The sequence below is a fragment of the Dysidea avara genome, chromosome 8 (assembly GCF_963678975.1).
Source record: "Dysidea avara chromosome 8, odDysAvar1.4, whole genome shotgun sequence".
In the NCBI taxonomy this organism is placed as follows: domain Eukaryota; kingdom Metazoa; phylum Porifera; class Demospongiae; order Dictyoceratida; family Dysideidae; genus Dysidea; species Dysidea avara.
In genome coordinates this window covers 12,796,595-12,818,173 of record NC_089279.1, presented here as the reverse complement: position 1 = coordinate 12,818,173, position 21,579 = coordinate 12,796,595, and the positions used below count along the sequence as shown (strand labels likewise).

The following is a 21,579-nucleotide window of genomic DNA, read 5'->3' as shown; positions in this document are numbered from 1 at the left end:
GAATTCAAACTCATCAGTTAAAGTATCCCATTATTGAGGACAGCAGTGTAACTACTGTCGAGGCAACCAAGATAGTGTCCTTGGTAATTTGAAATCAAGAAATAATTATTTGTATCATGGAAGTTGGGTACACCCTAATAGAGCAGTCAGGTACTGTATTTGACCAATTAATGGTTGCCCCCAGATAGTAGCCGCTCCACAGCATAGAATTATTGTCATAGAGCTTCCCTTGGATAAGAGCCGCAGCTTGTATCTGAATAATATTATACTGATGTGAGACATGTTACCAGGCAAAGGAGTTGTTTTAAGTAAGGAAATAGCATTTTTGAGAGAAGTTAAAATAAATGATAGCACAGTAGGACCTCGATTGTCCAAACTAGTCTCGCGTTGCCAGACCCTAATTCTCCGCACGGCGCTTATCGATTGGAAATTATAAGCGCCTGCTCCGAAGGGTCTGGTGACTCTACAATAGACTATCCGTGTTCAGACTTCACCAGCGGCATGGTTGGTGTTGATTGGTTGTGGGTCCACACTGAAGAGGCGTTAATGGAGACTATGTGTCGTCATCGAATTGTAAGGGCTGCTTTCAACGTAGATTTGGCGCGCAATCCAGTGAGTAACACGCTTCGAGACACGCCGTTGCAATGACCGCCAGTACAGAAGCTACCGCCACTGTTAATGAGAGTATGATAGACGATGTTGCTCATCAGATGGGGATAAACAGACTTAAGCCAAAACAGATGGAAGCTATTACAGCGTTTTTATCTGGAAGGGATGTGTTCGTAGCTTTGCCAACTGGATATGGTAAATCTATCATCTTTGCTTTGCTTCCTGCAATCTTTAATAGAATAAAAGGTAAGATCTTTGGTGTATAAATAATGGTGAAAGTGGTTATCTTGGCTAGGTTGCAATAGCAGCCTGGCTGTTTGTATAAGTCCTTTAACATCACTTGAGGTGGACCTAACAGTCAAGCTACAGAGCAGGGGGATTAATGCTGCATATGTTGGTGAGCAGCAAATAGATTGGCAGGAGACCAAGAGAGTGTTAGAGGGAAATATTGAAATAGTTTTTATTAGTCCTGAAAGCATTATTCACAATAAGGCTTTTAGGAATATGCTGCGCAGTGAAGCATACAAAGAAAGAATGGTTGCTTTAATCGTTGATGAGGCACATTGTGTAAAGACTTGGTGAGTTTACCATTTCGTTTTCTGTCATCTACATAACTGTCCTTGTAGGGGTGATAAATTCCGAACAGATTTTTCTAAACTTGGAGAGTTACGTAGCTTGATTGCGGTGAATGTTATGGCTTTGACTGCAACAGCCACATTGGATACCCTGAAGGTAGTTAAGGAACGCCTGTCTCTTCATGACCCTGCAGTTATTGGATTGTCCCCTAATGTTCCTAACATATTGTATTCAACTGCAAAGCTCCCTAAGCTGGAAGATTTCTGTCGCCGTTTGTCCACTGTATTGATGAGACATCGTGTGTCATACCCAAAGACAATTATTTTTTGTCGGAGTTACAGTGATTGTGGTGACATTTATCGTACATTAGAAATAATGATGGGGTCAAGTTTCACCGAGCCTATTGGCTATCCAAAGGGATTACATCGCTTTAGACTTGTTGACATGTTCACTAGAGCTTCCAAAAGGAAGATGAAGCAGAAAGTACTGGAATCATTCGTTTCTATGACCAGTAGATTAAGAGTGGTTATTGCGACTACAGCTTTCAGCTTGGGAATAGACTGTCCTAATATAAGAAAAGTAATTCACTATGGTACTCCAGGCACTATTGAGGAATACGTTCAAGAGACTGGCCGTGCTGGTAGAGATGGAGAACCAGCCAAAGCTTGTTTGTTTTATGGGAATCCGCCAAAAGATGTAACACCAGAGATGAGATCATACGGCACTAATGCTTCACAATGCCGCAGAAATCTTTTGTTCAAGAGGTTTTTGTTTTACAACGTAGACACCGTTGGAGAGATCTCACCAAAATGTCAGTGCTGTGACAACTGTGCAAAGAATTGTGATTGTATAGACTGTGTGCATCGTTATCAATCATAACAATTTATAGTCATACAGTAATATACTTTGAGTAAAATTTGATTGAGTAAAAAAAAAAATTACAAACAATATAATTTAATAATATTTCTTGACACTTTCAATTTTATCTTGTAGCCATTTATGAATCTTATCATCGTTAAAACCTTGCATGTGTCCTTGTGTCAGAGCAAAACTCTTGTGTGCCCTGTTTGGCTTGTTTGAGAACACATCCTTTTCCTCGAGAATTGCTAAGATCAAGTTAAAATCCTGTGTATATGGCTTGCGTTTGTGATTATCACTGTCTTTAACAGTACACGTCTCCTTTTCAAATTGTTGGCACACCTTGCTCACCACACCAACAGTCTTAGCCGCCTGCTGAATAGTATCAGTTTTATTGTTGGGTCCAAGATTACACAAAGTTCCTTTTAGTCTATTATTCAGGTGCTCCAAATATAAATCTCCTGAAATATTGCATCCCTGCCTTCTGTGCGTATTAATAAACCTTCCCCACTTCAATTGAGCTGCTAACCTGGGAGACAAGGTGTGTGTCTGATAAAGCAGTTTAACAGCCTCAATAGAGTAGTTGCGACATCCTCCACTCTTAAAGACTAACAGAAGAAACTTCCAGTATACAAAGACTTTATCCCCATCACCTTCCTTAATTGCATCACTAAATCCCAACCACAAGAGTCCCAGTGTTAAGACATCAGTTCCGTAAATGTGAACGCCATCAACTGGTACAGGTTGTTGTCTGGTTCCACGACGTCTTGATCTACCCGGCTGCTGTGTTTGAGATGGCTGTGTATTGGGCAAATCAATCTGAAGAAAGCTATCAACTATCGATGCGGCTAAACCAAAGACAGACTCATACTCGGTAGATGATAAAAGGGTTTTTGCAGCAGCCACAATGTGTGCTTCTAAAACCACTCCCAAGAAGTCTTCACAAGCATTGAGGTTGTCTTTGGGATCTGAAGGGACGTTTGTTCTGTTTATTGTGTTTTTGAGCTGGTAGAGAGTTCCTATTTCAGTCGATGACTGCTTCGAATATAGCCACTTCCATATCACCTACATAAAATTATACAAGTCTTACAAAAGTGTTCACAACTTTACCTTCACGAGCAATTGCTTGGTATGCCAATCTTCAACAGATGGAACCAATCCTTCTAATCGATCTAGTTCATCTTCGGAATGGTGCCGTACAGCTTTGGCAGTACGCTGACGGGCTACTGTCAGTTGATCACCTGTGCACGCAATCTGATGAAAGTTGTATCCTCTGTGTACTAACTCTTCTCCCTCATCAATCAAGTGTGTAGTAACTTCATACGACTTAGCAGGGACGTATTTGTGTAACTGGTCCAATATTTCAGCCATCTCGTCAACTCTGTTTTCATTCTGATCAATTATGCCAAGTGGTACCTGAACGATATGGACAATAAACACCCTGTAACAGTAAACTGGGATGAACGTACTACGGTGGATTTCATTGACATCTCGTTGCTGTATGCACTAGGTAAGTGCCACTGAACATCTCTCTTCTGGGATGAAAATTGTTCCAAACGCTGCACAAGCACCCTAGTGATTCAAGCAACATAAACATTTTTTGTAACATACAAAGACGCAAACCTTGAAACAAGTACTTTAAAGTGCTCCTTTATACCAGAAAAATCACTGTAATTTGGCAAAATGTCCTCTGGTGTCACACTAACTTGTTCCGGCTTAGAGTTAGAAAACGATGAAAAGTCAATTCGGTCTTTGGAAGCATACATGTGGACACAGTGCAAAGATTTAGTTTGGTGGTCAACTCGTTGATATCTGGGTCGAAAGTTTTTATCCACATTGTCAATGACTATTTTAAACCCAGACCAATGAGACTGGTTTCCCGGATTAAGAGTGGGAGTACAAGTGATATCGTTTGCAGGGACATCTCGAAGAGTATAGTTTGTCACCATCTGTTGATCGACACTGTTTTCCGCAGCAGTAGGATACACTTCCTCGGTTTGTCGAGGAGAGGTACAGTCTTCATCTGAAAGCCTGATTGGACTGTGCGGTGGTGGTATAAAGGAAGCCTCCAGCTCACTCATTGATGTCTCTTGTACAGTGTATGACCTATCAATTGGTGAACCCATGACTGATGATTCACTATCATCTGTGGGCACATCATCGTCACTGCTCGATGTTGATGAGCTGCTGTTTATTGGGTTGCTATCAATCACAAAATCCTCGTCTTGGGCAGGAGATTCGAATTGATCCATGTCAATCTCATCACCAGCTATTAAAATGTCATGGTGTACTGGCTGCTCCTGAATGATAATGAATAACAAAGAGTACGATGTGTCCTTAAACACATAGTTGTTATAAGGAGCTCACACAAAAAAATTAGCAATGTGGTAAACTTAAGTTATTTAATCAAGGAAACCGACCAGTCTCACATGACCTAACCATTTTCTTCTTTTGGAAAGTAGTTCATTACCAACATTCATTCTCAAGATCCTGGTTGTGGTCGAGATTAATTCTATGCGTGAGTATTAAATTGAAGAGACAGATTTCAAACTTTCAATGAAAAACAGGAACGCTATGATTTTGTAATTTTTACATTGATTGTAGTAACAGAGTATAAAAAATATCCCGGCCACAACTGGGATCTTGAGAACAAGTGTGGGTACTCAAACCGAACCAAATAAAAAAAAAAGAATGGTCTGGCCCTTAACAATACATACTTACCTCGATAAACCTCTTCAAATCTTCTGCCCAAAATAAAACATCTGCGTCATGGTCCTCTGATAGCCGATTGACAAGTGCAATTGTTCTCTTGTGAGAAAGACATACCATTAGTGGCTGCAAGCTCTTGTAAACCTATGTATGAAGTCGTTACCACAAAATTGATTAAAAGTACCTGTGTACCTGTTTGCCAGCACCATGGGCATACAACATAACTGACACTGCTCGTTGGATGAGAGCCATGTGTGGTGATCTATTCTTCAGAATAATTCCAATAATAAAGCACAAAACTGCTTTGCTAGAAGATGGCAATATTAACTGGAGCAAGCCAACCAATGTAGGTAGCCTTCGCTCAAACTCTAACCACACTGTCTCCCAGCTGAACTGCTTCACTGCTTCATTGACATCTCGTAAGAGTGAATCGGCCTTCTTACTGCAAATATCTGCCAGCTCACTGCAGACCTTTCTTCCAAAGGAATCACGGAAGCATTTAGCTGTAGTGCTTGAATTGACTAAGAGACCAGCAAGTTTCTTGTATCTTTTAAACGTCAGCTTTCTAATATAGCTCTTACGCAGAGGGTCTGTTATCTTGTAGCGACGTGGTCCAGATTGATAATCTATCACTACCTGCAGTACATAATATCAGTATCATTAATGCATTTAACAAACTATTTATCAAAATCTATTGAACTAAACTGTAACTTACAGAGAGATCAATTTGTGAACTTGATTGATGGTTAGGCTGACCAGGATTGGTGGCACTAGAAGTTTGTTGAGGTGGAATTACACTTGGTCTCTTTTGTCGCTCAAGCATTGATGGATTGCTGCTTGTAGAAGCTACAATAGGCCTCTTGTGTCCTATTGTCACTTGTGTTGATTGAGGAAGTACAGTCAAGCGGTTTAGCTTGTCCAAAACCTTCTGTGTTTTCGTTTGCAAAGCCCTCTCTAACTTATCAATCGACTTGACTTCATCAACGCAGCGATGGCATAGGTACGCATCACGATTGCTAGTTTCTTGGTAGGAAGAAAATGGACGCTTGGCACATTGTAGACTCAGTCTTTCAAGTACAACCTTGTACTCGGCACAGCTGACATTGTAAAGCTTTCTTCGCTTGCTTTTGGATGTACTGTCCGTCACAAGCGACAGACAAAGGCAGCAACGCTCCATCCTTTGATTCCGGGACTGGATTGCGCGCCAAATCTACGTTGAAAGCAGCCCTTACAATTCGATGACGACACATAGTCTCCATTAACGCCTCTTCAGTGTGGACCCACAACCAATCAACACCAACCATGCCGCTGGTGAAGTCTGAACACGGATAGTCTATTGTAGAGTCACCAGACCCTTCGGAGCAGGCGCTTATAATTTCCAATCGATAAGCGCCGTGCGGAGAATTAGGGTCTGGCAACGCGAGACTATGTCCAAACAGTATTAGTGACTGCTCTATTAGAGTATTTCGTCATTAGGTGAACATTCTATTAGAGTAAATGTGTGTTCTATTGGAGTAGTTGAACAGAACTCTGTATAGTAATGAATGGGCTTCATTTATCCAAACAAATTCAGTTATCTGAACACTTTTATGATTGAACTGGCACACAGGTGTTCGGATAATGAAGGTTCTACTGTGTTAAAGGATGATTGAACAAGGCTAGTCATTCGTGAATTCATATAAACACCGCTGGCTGCTGCACACAACCTCCTTCTCATAGTAGCTGTAGGCTGTAAGTCATAGTAGCCGTGGCCATTAACTGGTCTTCTAAACTTTTCTGGATACAACCTTGGAGGCCATAATAGCCACTAAAATGGTCCCATAATGAGGTTTCACTATATTTTGTGTTCACATGTCTCCAAGCGCTCGAAGCTTGTATATCATTATGTTATTTTCTGTAGACATCAGCAGCAGCGGCTGCCAGTATTGGTAGTAGTCTAACTGCGTCACTACAACAACAACAACAACAACAACCAAGATCACCTGTAGCCAGCCCCACCTCCAGTACTCCACAATCACCACAGCTATCACCAACCCCCAGAACCCCGAGAAGTGGCTCATCAAGTAAGTAGACCTTGTACTGTACTGTTGATGGCTATAGTCCCACACATAGTCAATATTGTTACATTGTTTACTATGTACACTATTACTTCTAGCTCCTCCACACTCCGGTCAAAAGCCACCAGCTGGATCACCTGGAGCTGCTAAGAGAGAGGTAAAGCTGGACCATGTGACTTTTGTGTTTGTGTGATGTCCATTATTTGAGCATCTATAGTTGCACAATTTTGTTTTCTGTATAGCAACCTCCCTCCATTGCTACTGCCACTAACATCGATACACTACTGGTAGCTGCTGACAAAGAAGAGAGTGAAAAGGAGCCAACGGAAGCTATGCAAGATAAGACCCACTTTATCTTTAATAACCTGTCAGCTAGTAACCTGCAACAAAAGGTGTCTGTGTGTGTTGTAGTGTATGTTGTAGTGTGCGTGCATGTGTAGTGTCTGTGTGTGTACGCATGCGTGTGTGTGTATGTGCGCGCGTGTGTGTGTGTGTGCGCATGTGTAGTGTGAGTATGTATGCGGTTTTGTTCATTACACATCTGTCACATCCTTTACAGGTTGAGGAGTTCAAAGATGTGGTGGATCAAGAGTATTTCGGTTGGGTAGCTCAGTACCTGGTGATGAAGAGGGTCTCCATTGAACCAAACTTCCATTCCTTATACATGAACTTTCTTGATGCACTAAATGAGAAACAATTATTTGTAGTAGTACTAAAGGAAACACACAGGAACATCAAGGTGTCAATAATAGCTGAGTAATATTGCTTGGGTGGTACACACACACACACACACACACACACACACACACACACACACACACACACACACACACACACACACACACACACACACACACACACACACACACACACACACACACACACACACACACACACACACACACACACACACACACACACACACACACACACACACTACATGTGCATGCTCACACATGCACACATACACCGTACCACACCCCACATGTACACACATATGTACCGAATGCAGTACACAAATCAGTGCTCCCAATAACAGTCGGACATTGGACAATTTTGGACAAATTAGCCAATGTCTGACCATGGAAGGACGTAGTGTCCTATCAAAGGCCCAGGGTGTGCATATTTGGTTGCCTGTTTATTTTAGCAATAAATAGCTGTCTCTTGGTTGCTAGGAGATTAAACATTCAAGTCACCCAAGAGAGTGACCACTAATGTACCAATGCCAACCTCTTTGCCATACAGAAACCTAACAAAATCACTTGTAATAGCATCTCAGCACTTTCTATCCTCAGTGCAATTTAAAAATTCTTATCGGGAGCACTACAAATGCACTACACAAATGTCACACATGCGTTTGTTACACATACAACATACACACAATAGCAAACTCATAATATTTATTCCATTATATGTGCAGTATGGTGTATTGCATGTTTTCTTTCCATTAAATACACAGGTGATATTAAGGACGGACAAGTCAGTCAACAGTTATTCTGACAGATCAATTCTGAAGAATCTTGGACGATGGTTAGGAATGCAGACACTGGCTAAGAATAAGCCGGTCTTTCATGAGGTGTGTTATCCCCTCCTTACATCAGACCACATAACCTATGTACTCAAAGAACCATGTGTCTTCTTTATAAAGTAGATTTTAAACTTGGTAGATAGAAATGTCTGGGAGGAAGGTAGTGCCATTAGGGCCGGAGAAAACAGATAAACCACACCAGGCCTCAATTTTTTCTGTTTACAGTAGACCCTCAGTTATCTGACCCTCATTTATCCGAAGTTGGAAATGACTGCTTTATTAGAGTATTTTGAGTATAGGTGTATGTTCTATTAGAGTATTTAGAGCTCTGTGTATAAATGTATAGACTTCAGTTAATTCAATTATCTGAACACTTTCACCATTGACTGAGACACATAGGGGTTTGGATAACTGAGGGTCTACTGTATATCCAGAGAAGATTTTGTTGATCTAAACATTACACATGCAAAGCTGTGTAAGTATGAGGACTTGTCTTGTCCATTCCATAAAGTTGCCGATTTTCATACTCTTAGTCTGGTGGGTATTTTAAGTACACAGTAACTTCTTCAATAGCCATTGTTAGCATCATGACCACTCTATTAGAGTATACCAATCTGTTTAACAAAAAGTGGTGATCGTTTTTAGATGCATGAACAGTGACCTGATTAGAAAACTTGCTGCTACAATGGAACTTGTCTTAGCTGCCACCTGTGTAGAAAAGTCACATTTCTATAAAGGCTTAATTAAGATGTCAAAGTAATGAGTTTATATTATACAATCACTCATACAGTAGTCACCTGTTTTTAGGGCAAAATCTTTTAATCCATAAGTAACCAGCTTATAAAATGGCTTTACTGTACAATACATTTTACATGTATACCTAATGCATAATTTGTAGATGTCATATATGGAACTATTAAGTGTTTATTTCACTGTGTATAGGATATAGCAGTGAAGGACATTATTATTGAGGCTTATCATAAAGGACAACAAGTGAGCGACCATCATGTTAGGTTGTCCCATCATTTTGTATCCCCTTGTGTCACAGGATCTGCTCTATGTTGTGCCATTTGTTGCCAAAATATTAGAGTCATGTGCTGAGAGTAGGGTACGTAAGTTCTATCTACATACAATAAGTATTTTGTGTTTGTTTGTGTGTATATGTGTGCGTGCGTGCGTGCATGCGTGTGTGTGTGTGTGCAACCTTTGTGTACCATCTCAATAGTGAAAAAAACAACAACATTTTATCGTGATATCGTGATAATGAAAGTATGACATGGGGTAGTTTGACAAGTACAAATTATACAAGTACACAGAAAAAAATTGAATTTTCAACTAGAGTAGGGACCATAGCACATTGATAAAAAGTACTGAAACAAGTTGGAGTAGTGTATGATATTAAATTACAGTAAAGCAAAAAGAAGTGTTGTATCCCTACTGTGCATTTCCATTATGGTATCATGAGCACAGTAGGGATATAACACTTCTTATTGTTCTACTGTGATTTAATATCATGGCCTACTCCAACTTGTTTCAGTACTTTTTATCGATGTGCTATGGTCCCTACTCTGGTTAAAAATTCCAATTTTTTTTGTTTATTTGTTTGTTAACTTTTTTGCAAAATAAAATTATATGACTGGTGAACCCACGCATACCGTATCAAAAGAAAGAAATGGTACTGCACTCCCCAACTACCAATTGTCATCTGAAGTGATGTTTTGTTGTCAGCTATGTTCAACGTATTACACAGCATTACAATCAAGAACTGTTTCAAAAACAACGTTGTGATCAAAGTAGCCACTATTAAAAATACGGATGATTTCCGTTACAAAGTGAAGTCATTACAAGCTACCGACTGATGCCAGCATAACTCAATAACAGCTAGGGCTACGGGCTTGATTTTTTCACTGCTTGACATTGCTTCAGCCCAAGAGGTGCCTTTTGGCATACTGAAGTACATACAATGAATTCTTCATGGACTTACCAGTGTCCTCCTTTGTGTCCCATTCATCTTTGCTGACAGCAAAATGTGGCAGTTAGTCAGTAGAAAATTCCATTTAATAATTAAAAAAAAAATCCATAGCAACTCATTTCGGGGCAATCTGAAAGCTTGTTTGGGCTTAGTTTTACCTAACCAATACTGCCTCATCATTGTCAGAGAAAAGTGAGGCTGGTTTTTGGGTGATTTTTTCATGGACCACGCCTACACCTTTGTGGTCCCTACTATACAGTACTATCATATTGTTTGATAATTATTGTTTACTGCCAAAACTGGTCAATGATCTTTCTCACAAGAATGCCGTCATATTTGTGCAGCAGTTTACTATTATCTTGATATTTCGATAATTGCAAAATTAAAGTATGGTGGAACGTGTAGTTTTGTATCATAAGATAAACACTCAGTTACACTGTTACTAATTACTGTTAAACTGTGTAGAACTATTCCTTGATATGTATGTAACCAGATTATCACATTGTTTCTATACAATCTCAATTAATACCAGCAATGACCTTGGTGTGTGTATAATGTTGACAATTCTGTTATTGTTGATCACTACAGGATAATCCTGTGATGCCTGATTTTGGAACCAAATTATTAAACTTTGTGAAAAAAATACATGTTACAGTCTTAGCTACAGTAGCTAGTCAGGTTTATCTTGTGATCTGAACTGGTTATGGTAAACTTACAGCCTGTTTATACTACAGGTTGTTCTGGATGAGATCGCTTCAGTTCGATCCAGATCGATTTCAGCACCATTTATACTACAAAGGCCAAACCCACTCCAATTACCAAAAAAAACTTAAACCCACAATCATAATTTTTATTGAAGTAGAGATTGTTGATGGGAATTAAAGGATTTGTGTACCTGGCACCTTGGCAGTATAATCAAGCCCAAAAGTGTCTTCAGTGTGACCAGAAATTCTCCCAATAGGTTAACTGGAAAAGAAAGATTACGGTTCCAGGCACACGTATTAAGATTTATTTTGCATTGAAATGCACAAGAAACATGTCTGCAACCAATCCAGTCAGTACAGAAAGTACAGACAATAAGGTAAGCTATCATGAATCAACACCTTGCACTATCAGTGAAAAAAATGGGATACTGAAGGAGGACAAACGTAAGCACATGATACGTGTATTACACATACTGTTGTATGCCAAAAGACTCTGAAGTGACATCTAATAGTGAAATAAACAAGCCCATAGCCTTAGCTGTTATTGTGTTATGCTTGTGTGAAGGCGTCAGTAACTTAATCAGTCAGTATAGTAGCAGAAAATTCCACTGAATAATAAATTTTTAATAATTTTATAGCTAGTCTCACAATACCTTCAAGGTACCTTGGCAGTATTGTAGTAAAGCTCCAAGGTGCCTTCAGTATGACCCTAAACACTTTCAATAGAGAGCTGGTTTCTGGTTGTGAGAAAGTGCTACTGTCCATGGTACTTACTATACAGTACTACTATCATACTGTATGATTCTGTTCCTAGATATACTGTATCAAACATCATGTTAACAAACCCATAGACTGTGTTTAGTAGTTGTTTACTAGTTGTGTATGGTTGTGTATGGTTGTAAGAGTAGATAAAACTAAAACCCACAATCACTTTGTGTATCCAGTACTATACTGTATACATGTGCAGACATTATATTTGGTGAATTGCATATTGGTGGACTATGAATTTAGCAAATGACTGATTTCCATAGCCAAAGTATATTAGCAGAATCTTATTTTGGTGAACAATGCCAAATTTAAACCCTGCCAATCATACCACATACAGTATAGTTTAATCAGTGAGTATGCAGCTTGATCATGTACACACACATGAGTAGTACATTTGATTTTAACAAGATGTTGTTATCATTCAGGTATTCAAGCCCCCCAACCCCTGGGTGATGGGGATCATGTCACTATTATCTGAACTACATGCTGTACCTGATGTGAAGGTAGGAAATGAGTATGTATTGTATACAGTGTACAGTAATCCTTACTTTGTAGTGTATGGTAGCATACATGTATGGTGTATGTAGATATGTGTATTGTTTCTTTATGGACTTGTAGTAGCTTCAAAGGCTCATCAATTGAACACAGAATCATTGAATGTTTATTACATGTGTGTGTCTGTTTCTGTCCAGCTTAATCTCAAGTTTGAAGTAGAGGTCCTCTGCAAGCACTTATCATTGGATCTCAAAGTAAGCCACACTGAGGCTAACATTAGATTAGCACATGTGATGTGTATTAGGAGCTTCAACCAAGTAACTTACTCAAGAGTGATCATCTACCAGCTGGACCAAGTCAGCTGTCTGCTATAAAACCACCTTTATCACCATCACAGCGTAAGTGAAATGTTTTAATAAATACCAGGAACCTGTAAGACCCACAAAGCTTTGTGGCTTTTTTTCATTGACTCTTTTCTCTGTTTAAATAATCAGTAAAGTTTTTTTTTTGTTTACACCAAAATTTTGATCCCATAGCTCTGCCAACAACACCACCCACAGTAACCAACACTCCCATAGTGACTGAGGAGGGACAGTCCCAAGGGCGTAACCAACCCTCCCCTGCTCCACCACCACAACCGAGATTCCATTTTGATGACATCAACATCACATCAATAGCTGGACTAAGTCAACACATTCAGGTTAACCCACAGGTCAGTGAGTTACCGTTAGTAGCTTGTAAGTACTCAAATCATGGTGTTAATGTACAGTATTAACTACTAGTCCAGTGTCTTTGTTAGTTTGTTAATGTGATTTTCTATTGTGTAGATTGTGCTGTTACAACAGTTTCCACAGTTGAAGCAGATGGTGAGGCCAGCTATTGAGAAGGCAGTTCAAGACTTGTTGGCACCAGTTGTGGAGAGGTCTATTAAGATTGCACTGACCACTGCTGAGAATATCGTGAAGAAGGTGCTGAGTTGTATTCCACAATGATGCATACATGTGTAATTGGATTTTGGAAAAATGTTCCATTTTGGAAAAACGTTCCTAATTGCACATTATAAGTTTTCGAGATAAATGGTTTTAAAGAATTCAAGTCAACATAACTTGTCATGGATAGCAAGCACACGAATAAAAAAGATGCATCAGTCTGTTACCTTTTAGACCACTGCTAGGACTTATAGCTTCTTGTAGAGTTTCCCACCAAATAAAATAGAAAATCTGAGCAGTTGGATTAGTGAAGTAGAATCATGAGTGCTAACAAAGGGTGGTGGGTGGTGGGGTGGGCAAGAGAAAGACTTCTAAATAAAGGAAGACCACAACTGGAGTCCAGACACAACATCAGATTACAGGGCTGTACTGGCTTCTTTGCGGCTGATATGCAGCAAAATCAACAGAAAAAAACATTATTGGCCAACAATATCAGGCCATCCACCAGCAAACCATTAATTCCATGGATTCTTGCCAAGCCAGGTCCTTCACAAAGCCAGAAACCTCCATTAGAGCTTGCCACAACATCCAGAAAAGACGGTTGTGAAAACCAACCTTGAGTATTCTGAGGGTCAAAACTAGTAGTATGATAGCCACTGGTGGTGTTAGTTTGATTTTAACTGATGTGCAATTTGGAAGATTAACACTGGCACACCTATGCACTACTCAGGTGCTATGAGTCACAGTAGGCAAATTCTTCTGGGGCAGGACTAGTAACCTGCTAGAGTCTCACATGTGAAGGTGTGGGATGGGCACTGCAATTTTCAGCTGGCCTTCACCCATTACATAAGACAAGGATAGTTTGTCATTTGCTTCCCAGTTAATACCAGGCACACCCATTGATGGTAGGTTGCTTCCCTAGTTGACACCAGGTCACCAGGTTCCATTTTAATAGCTAAGTGCACTTGAACAATATGAGTAAAGTATCTTGCCCAGTCCACACACGCAACACATACACTATATTATCCTGTATGCATGTTCTTGTTATACAGGATTTTGCACTTGATCCTGATGAGACTCGTATGAGGATAGCTGCTCATCACATTGTCCGTAACCTCACAGCTGGGATGGCAATGATCACATCCAGAGAGCCGCTATTATTAGCCATCAGTGCTAACCTCAAGGCCAGCATGTCCAACGTCATGAGGGTAAGAGATGAGTAGTATGGTGTACCATATGATTAATGCTATAAGAGATAATTTTCAAGCAATGGCCATATGAAAATGTGTTGCTGAAATTGATAGTTACCATCAACTAATTTACTCACCACAGAGTCCATCAGAGGATCAGAAGACACTGGTTGATCAAGCCTGTCAACAACTTACTGCAGACAATACTGAGTTGGCATCAGCTTTCATCCAGAAGACTGCAGTGGAGAAGGCAGTCAGTGAGATGGACAAGAGGATGACCACTGTAAGCTACTGATTACACTAATAACACAAGATTATCTATACAAAAACAGTCTTGTTTTGTAGCCTTTACAACTGCATGGGCTTAAACTGCATGGGCTTAATAATTACTTGCAAAAGGTTTAATATAATGTATTTGGTCTTATTGTAGTTTTTACGTACCATTATTGTCTGGCAGAATTTTAAACTGATAGTTCAATAAGTAATGATTAGTTAAACTAGAAAATATTGACAGGCTATAAGACTGGTTTTCACAGAGGCAATCACATATTTGTCTAGTTGTGTGACCTTGAAAGGTTAAAGTGGCACTGTTTTTATTCTTGTGTGTTCGTAGGATTATGAACTGCGCAAAGTTGCTCGTAGTGAAGGAAGAAGATATTGTGATCCTACAGTGTTAACATATCAAGCTGAGAGAATGCCAGAACAGCTACGTCTAAAGGTAAATAGTTGTATTCAAAGCAATATAACAGCTTGTTTATAGCTTCTTTTCTCTGCTTGTGAGAGGTAAATAGTTTTGAGGTATACTTCTTCTATTTGAACTTTGAAATTTAGGATGTGATCTTCATAAGATTGATTCATTGTATTTTTGTACACTATTATTTAACTAGAAGCATGTTTACATGTGGTATTTCTTGTGATCTAACATTTTGTGTTCGTATATATGTGTTACACACTGTTGTATATTACTGTCACAGGTTGGAGGTGCTTCTTTACAACACTCTGCCGTCTATGAGGAGTTTGCCATATGCCTTCCAGGATTCCTTCCTTCAGCACCATCACTATCAGCAGCTGGTGCTAAAGAAGGAGGCTTCATGAGACTAGAGGTGTGACCCTGTATGTACCTACCATTGTATTGATGTTTTTTTTTTTTTTCTTCAAGTTTGTTCCTACTGAGGAGTTCTTGTTATTACTGGACAAGTGTATTAGGGAGATTAACCAACACTTGAGGAGTACACTGGCTCCTCCTAATAACATGCATGTGATGAAGATGAACTCATTATTGGAACTTGTGATGCAACTGAGGATCACTCAGTCTCAACTGACTGCACTAAATCTGCTACAGAGGGTGTGGAATATGTTTGTCTGTGTGTATGTGTTGTGTTGTGTGTACGTGTGTGTGCCTATGCATGTGTACATTCATGTTCCTTCATACCTGTCTTTCTTTCATTATCTACTTTTCACAGGGCCTTGAAGGGCTCCTAGAAGGAATGAATTCTCCTCCCACTGATCCAGAGTTGTTTGTCCGCTTCAGAGATGTTCACTTGTTAGTGTTGAGACTACTACAAGAACCCAGAGCACTGGGACCTCAAGCAGCCTGCAGGTAACAGTTAAACCCTGTATGATATCATTACTATATTTGGTCTACCGTTAGACATGTTACTCGTATGTTACTGGAGTGTCGTGATGAACTCAAGTTCACTCCCAGAGCTCTCATACTACTTATTGGCACACAACTGGTTGAGATTAAAGAACTTGATGTTTTCCTATGCAAGGTCTGTTTGTGTGTATTTGCCAGAAAATCCTTAGTTTGTACCATTTGTTTATTACCAAAAAGTTGGGTGTTCAGAATTCAGATATCTTTATTATAATGTGTCCATAATGGCTACTATGATGTGTGTTTATGTTATTTATGTGTTGTTGTGTTATTTAGTCAATCGAGACAGGACGCAACTTTGCTGCACTTAGTTGTACCATCAAACTAGTCACTGCCTTAATATCAGCTGAGAAGAGGGACACTCCCATCACTGATGCTAATGTAAGTTATCCCGTGTGTGTGTGTGTGCGTGCGTGCGTGCGTGCGTGTGTGTGTGTGCATGTGTGTGATGTACTACATTGTATATTTGTTAGTATTTCATATTGTAATTTCAGAACGATCTCAAGAAGACAAAAGAAATGCTGACAAGGCTGGTAGCCAACATGAGGCATCTTCCAGAGAGGTAGGAAGCTTTTACCATCTTAGTTAATATTTATTACACTTGTTATTCCAGTTCTGCTCAGCTATTGGAACAATTCAGGATAGAACATGGTATTCGTCCACCATCATTCATGTCAGCAGCCCCAGGATCAGGTAGTAGTCTGGGCATGTTAGCAGCAGCAGAAGGAATGGGAGAACTGGACAAGGCACCAGGTGGTCCCACCTCAGTACTACATCATGGACTGATGATGCAACACGACTACGATGATCCTCCTGGACTATATGAGAAGGTGTGGTGTGTATACTACTGGAATATGGTAGTACCTGTCCTATTGTCAGTGTGTACCTGTGTATTTGCACATGTTGTGTGTGTTCACATGCCGGCATTTATGCTTGTTGATGTGTCTGTGCTGATGTCAGTAGTAATCACATTTGTACAATCTCCCCTAGGTGGAGTATATGTTATCAGAGTGGGTACGTTACTACCATCAGCCAGGAATGTTTAAGGAAGGAGACAAGATATATGCTGCCTATGTGGCTAGGGTAATGCATGGCTGTGTGTACATTTGTGTAATGTACTGTGTAATACATGTCTGTGTTATATCATAATCTTTGTGGCTCAGTGAATACTCTATTATTTGGTAGTGTGGGGATAATTGTTTATTCTTTCTCTAGTTACAACAACAAGGGATATTCAAGTCGGAAGATCTTCTCAGTCGGTTCTTCCGTATCAGTATTGAGATGTGTGTGGAGCTGTGTTACCGCACTCTGAATGATCCAGTAAGTATTACCATACTGTGTTTGTTGGTGTATTAACTATACTATCTGCAGAGTATTAATCCCACACTGGCCAGGGCTAAGTGTTACCACACGATGGATGCATTTGTGAGGCTGGTAGTTGTACTGGTGAGGTTTTCTGGTGAATCAACAAACAATGTGACCAAAATCAACCTTGTCAATAAGGTGAGAATATCAGGGGTATTCCCTATGCTTAGTGTTGGAAATCGAGTATGAGGACTAAATCATATTTCCTATTGTTGCTGTGCAGGTGCTGGGTACAGTAGCTCATGTACTGGTACAAGATCATGAGGTTCACACTACAGAGTTCCACCAGTTACCATACCATCGTTTCTTCATAATGTTATTGACTGACCTCACCACTTCTGATCCTGTCTTCGAGGCTATCATCTTCCCAGTACTACAGGCATTTGGGTATGTATCACTATACACACTAGGGATATGTAGTAAGCTGTATGGTACCATACTGTATGCTTACGTACATGTCAGTGTACAGACTTTGTACTTCTTCATTGTATAGTTCTACTTACCTACTGCTGAAGCCTTCACGAGCTCCAGGATTTGCGTATTCCTGGCTGGAGTTGGTCTCTCACAGAATCTTCATCACCAAATTGTTACTACAGACCCCACAAAAGAAGGTACGTTGTTTATTATGAGAAGACATGAAGTACTGTCTCATGTTCTCCTTGTACAGGGTTGGCCCATGTTCCAGCAGCTATTGATCAGTTTGTTTAAATTTTTGGCACCATTTTTGAGAAATGCAGAACTATCAAAACCAACTCATCTTCTATACAAGGTAAACAGCAGGTGATAGAGGCTCCAGTTTTCTAATTCAATTTCTAGGGAACACTGCGAGTGTTGCTGGTGCTACTACATGACTTCCCTGAGTTCTTGTGTGATTATCACTTTGCCTTCTGTGACGTCATCCCTCCCAATTGTATTCAAATGAGGAACCTTATCCTCAGTGCCTTCCCACGAAACATGAGACTACCAGACCCCTTTACACCCAGCCTGAAGGTTTGTACCTCCACAAGTCACATGAGTACTTCAACCATCACTATTTGTGTAGGTTGAAATGTTACCTGACATTGCCCATGCTCCTCGTATTGTATCCAACTATGAGAGCATCATACCAGAGAATTTGAAAAAGGTTACTAGACTTTATTGCTGTACTATGTAGCTAGCTGTAACATATTTCCTTTACTAAAGGATCTAAATGAGTACATCAAGTCAAGAAGTCCTGTCACTTTCTTATCAGAGCTACGGAGCAAGCTACAGGTACCCAATGGGGACATGACACTAGCTGTTCATTCTCATGTAACTCTATTACAGATATCTACTGATCCAGGCAACCAGTACAATGTATCATTGATCAATGCTTTAGTACTGTTTGTCGGTACACAAGCAATAGCTTATATACACAGTAAAGGCTCCACACCTTCAGCCAGTACAATAGCATACACTGCTCATATGGACATCTTCCAACACTTACTAGTCGACCTTGATACTGAGGGTAAGTACTAGACCACATGTAAATGAGTGACCATCTTTTCGCTTGTCTGTGTGTAGGCCGTTATTTATTCCTCAATGCTATTGCTAACCAGTTGAGATATCCTAACAGTCACACACACTACTTTAGTTGTGCTCTGTTATCATTATTTGCTGAAGCTAACACTGAAGCTATACAGGAACAGATCACCAGGTTAGTTTAGCAAATGAAGACATGATTGTCTCATTCATATTATATGATAGAGTGTTACTGGAGAGGTTAATAGTGAACAGGCCACATCCTTGGGGTCTACTGATTACATTTATTGATCTCATTAAGAATCCTACCTACAAGTTTTGGAATCACGAGTTTGTCCACTGTGCCCCTGAGATTGAGAAGTGAGCCTTGTTATCTTTTGGTGTTTGGTGATTGTTCTGTTGTAGGTTATTTGAGTCAGTTGCTCGTAGTTGTATGCAGAAACAAACTGGCAGTCAAGCAGCCATGACTAGAGAACAACATGAAACTACTGCAGCTACTTGACCTCATGTTAAACTATGTAATCATTTTGTTGTTTAGACTACTGAATGATATGAACTTTGATCACAAGAATAGTTTTTAAAATCCATCATATGTGGTTGTATGGATCACAAAATCCTTACAGGTTCATAGTAATTTGTTTATAGTCAAAATCTCTGGGTTCTGACCCTGTTTTAGTTTGACAAACTTTGATTAGCACCTTCAAAAGCCTATACGTATTATGAGATTGTGATTTCCATCAACATTAATTTGTAGACAGTGGTTGCAGATCCATGATGAAAACGACAATGTTTTACTATTATATAAACAAAAATTTGTGATAGTAAACTGTTGCTATATAGGTAACTGCAAAGTATTTTAATATTCATCTAGTAGGAAGAAATGAAGGTTTTTATGAAAGTGCAAACTGGCAAGGTGGCACTATACAGTCAAACCTGTCTAATCTGACACCTGCTTAATTCAGAATCCCCTCTAATCTGACTAAAATGTCATTTACTGACACTTTTGTATAGAAAACAACTTCTGTAATTTGACACCTCTGTACTCCGTAATCTGACACAAAATTTGATTCTCTAGACTTGGAAATACATTGTTTTTGACCTTTGTAATCTGACAGAGATTAATAGCAGCATTAAAAAAATTACAGAGAATAATTTTTAAGCAATCAAAATATTTAATTGGTTGATAGTAATAGAAAAAAAGTTGTAATACTTGCAAATTCTAAAATTAATTCATGTTAAAAACATTGTGTGATCTGTTTCACCTGTAATTTACTGCATAATCCAACATAATTCTGGATATTGTACAATGTTGGATTACAGAGGTGACTTGATAATACAACCTCCTTAATCCAGCAAAATTTATGGCTCCCATTGAGCATTGGATTAGAGAGGTTTGACTGTACCTTCTAGTTCTAACTGGGGAAAAGTCATGTAGTTAATGTACTTACACATTTTCACGACATAAATCCAGTAACAAAAAAAATTATCAGAATCACTTGCCAGTAGCTATCTTGCTACTATAAGTGTATTGAGGATGTGTCTTGTACATGGATGCTACACGTTTATGGATGGATTCAGGGTTTGGCAAGGGGGTGCATCAGGGTAGTAGGTAGCTATATAATGGAGCTGGGGGGGGGGGGGGGGGGCAGAAGCTATCATGTTTCAGGACTGAAAATTTTGATGTAAAGTAGTTTTATGCACATCATACATTGATCAAGAGTTGTATGGGGATGAAAATCCTGAGTACTTCAGCTAATTTTAAGCCTATAGAACAATATTAACGGCATACACATGTACATTTCATCTACAAAAATTTTAATATCCTTAGCAGGTTAAGTGTGCTGTGTTGATGCATGGGATAGTGCTGCAGATGCTTGCTTTTTCATACTTAGCAACTGTGGAGGATTCTCAATAGCATGACAGAATATTTGACTGACTGCTCTATTAGAGTATCTCAATCATGTATTACCATTTTAATATATACAGTGGAACCTCTATTTAACGGACACTTTGGGACCAATCAACTTTGGTAAAATTTTACTGTTATAAGGAGGTTGTCCTCTTTCAGAGGTAAAATTGTATTGGTAAAGGTCTATAGGGACCTCAGTAACTGTCCTTTATATGGAGGTTAAATGTACAGTGTCCTTTACAGGGAGGGTCCATTAAAAGAGGTTCCACTGTATGACCATAACCAGGGGCGGATCTAGGGGGTGGGTTTTGGGGGCTGAAGCTCCTCCTTCACTTTTAGGCTTTACTTGCAAGTGATCAATATCCTGAGGATTATTATGAAATTTTGTCTTAGCACAATTGCATGATCACTAATAATACACATACTCATAAACCCACCTTATAAACATCTTTCCACTGCATTATTAGTAGATTTATGCTAGAGGTTATGCAACAAGGACCCGGATCAGTATTCAGGTGTACAAGATCGAGATACTCTAATAGAACAGTCACCTAACTACTCTAATAGAACATTCAGTGTAAGAAAAAAAGTTGGTTCTGTTATGAAATTTTTCCAAATCTGCTTGCACCTATACATACAATGCAGTGCATTGGTCTGTTTAAAAGGCTTGTTCATCTACTTGTGTAGTTATTACCGGTACTGGTATACTTAATTCAGGTACACAATTTCCATTGAAAAAGCTCTCAGATTCAATCT

At 39.4% G+C, this 21,579-nt stretch overlaps 3 protein-coding genes across 6 annotated transcripts in view; 2 read left to right on the top strand and 1 right to left on the bottom strand.

The window, feature by feature from the left end:
* Window positions 1-19,501, top strand: part of LOC136264019 (CCR4-NOT transcription complex subunit 1-like) — a 55,574-nt gene extending 36,073 nt beyond the window's left edge. For all 4 annotated transcript variants that reach the window (XM_066058693.1, XM_066058695.1, XM_066058694.1 and 1 more), the window contains 35 exons: window positions 6,653-6,815; window positions 6,908-6,966; window positions 7,052-7,201; window positions 7,369-7,548; window positions 8,269-8,385; window positions 9,280-9,330; window positions 9,386-9,445; window positions 12,207-12,284; window positions 12,474-12,530; window positions 12,581-12,674; window positions 12,813-12,988; window positions 13,104-13,244; window positions 14,258-14,413; window positions 14,538-14,678; window positions 15,009-15,113; window positions 15,370-15,498; window positions 15,555-15,740; window positions 15,859-15,995; window positions 16,047-16,167; window positions 16,326-16,430; window positions 16,544-16,611; window positions 16,663-16,879; window positions 17,040-17,132; window positions 17,265-17,369; window positions 17,421-17,552; window positions 17,638-17,801; window positions 17,908-18,025; window positions 18,082-18,183; window positions 18,231-18,404; window positions 18,457-18,537; window positions 18,597-18,665; window positions 18,720-18,900; window positions 18,957-19,089; window positions 19,140-19,274; window positions 19,320-19,501. In XM_066058693.1, the coding sequence (XP_065914765.1) occupies window positions 6,653-6,815; window positions 6,908-6,966; window positions 7,052-7,201; window positions 7,369-7,548; window positions 8,269-8,385; window positions 9,280-9,330; window positions 9,386-9,445; window positions 12,207-12,284; window positions 12,474-12,530; window positions 12,581-12,674; window positions 12,813-12,988; window positions 13,104-13,244; window positions 14,258-14,413; window positions 14,538-14,678; window positions 15,009-15,113; window positions 15,370-15,498; window positions 15,555-15,740; window positions 15,859-15,995; window positions 16,047-16,167; window positions 16,326-16,430; window positions 16,544-16,611; window positions 16,663-16,879; window positions 17,040-17,132; window positions 17,265-17,369; window positions 17,421-17,552; window positions 17,638-17,801; window positions 17,908-18,025; window positions 18,082-18,183; window positions 18,231-18,404; window positions 18,457-18,537; window positions 18,597-18,665; window positions 18,720-18,900; window positions 18,957-19,089; window positions 19,140-19,274; window positions 19,320-19,416 (4,275 nt within the window). In that variant the 3' untranslated portion in view covers window positions 19,417-19,501. The remainder of the gene's footprint in view (window positions 1-6,652; window positions 6,816-6,907; window positions 6,967-7,051; window positions 7,202-7,368; window positions 7,549-8,268; window positions 8,386-9,279; window positions 9,331-9,385; window positions 9,446-12,206; window positions 12,285-12,473; window positions 12,531-12,580; window positions 12,675-12,812; window positions 12,989-13,103; window positions 13,245-14,257; window positions 14,414-14,537; window positions 14,679-15,008; window positions 15,114-15,369; window positions 15,499-15,554; window positions 15,741-15,858; window positions 15,996-16,046; window positions 16,168-16,325; window positions 16,431-16,543; window positions 16,612-16,662; window positions 16,880-17,039; window positions 17,133-17,264; window positions 17,370-17,420; window positions 17,553-17,637; window positions 17,802-17,907; window positions 18,026-18,081; window positions 18,184-18,230; window positions 18,405-18,456; window positions 18,538-18,596; window positions 18,666-18,719; window positions 18,901-18,956; window positions 19,090-19,139; window positions 19,275-19,319) is intronic.
* Window positions 384-2,304, top strand: LOC136264023 (ATP-dependent DNA helicase Q1-like). Its single transcript, XM_066058699.1, has 3 exons — window positions 384-855; window positions 905-1,187; window positions 1,236-2,304. Exons 1-3 carry the CDS (start codon window positions 645-647, stop codon window positions 2,062-2,064), a joined length of 1,323 nt encoding a protein of 440 aa, XP_065914771.1. The 5' UTR covers window positions 384-644; the 3' UTR covers window positions 2,065-2,304.
* LOC136264021 (uncharacterized) lies at window positions 2,078-6,168 on the bottom strand. Its single transcript, XM_066058697.1, has 7 exons — window positions 5,468-6,168; window positions 4,945-5,388; window positions 4,765-4,896; window positions 3,667-4,343; window positions 3,513-3,615; window positions 3,154-3,459; window positions 2,078-3,108 (listed from the first exon to the last, which is right to left on the bottom strand). The coding sequence occupies exons 1-7, from the start codon at window positions 5,927-5,929 to the stop codon at window positions 2,140-2,142; spliced, it is 3,093 nt and encodes a 1,030-aa protein (XP_065914769.1). The 5' UTR covers window positions 5,930-6,168; the 3' UTR covers window positions 2,078-2,139.
* Window positions 19,502-21,579: the final 2,078 nt, after the last annotated feature.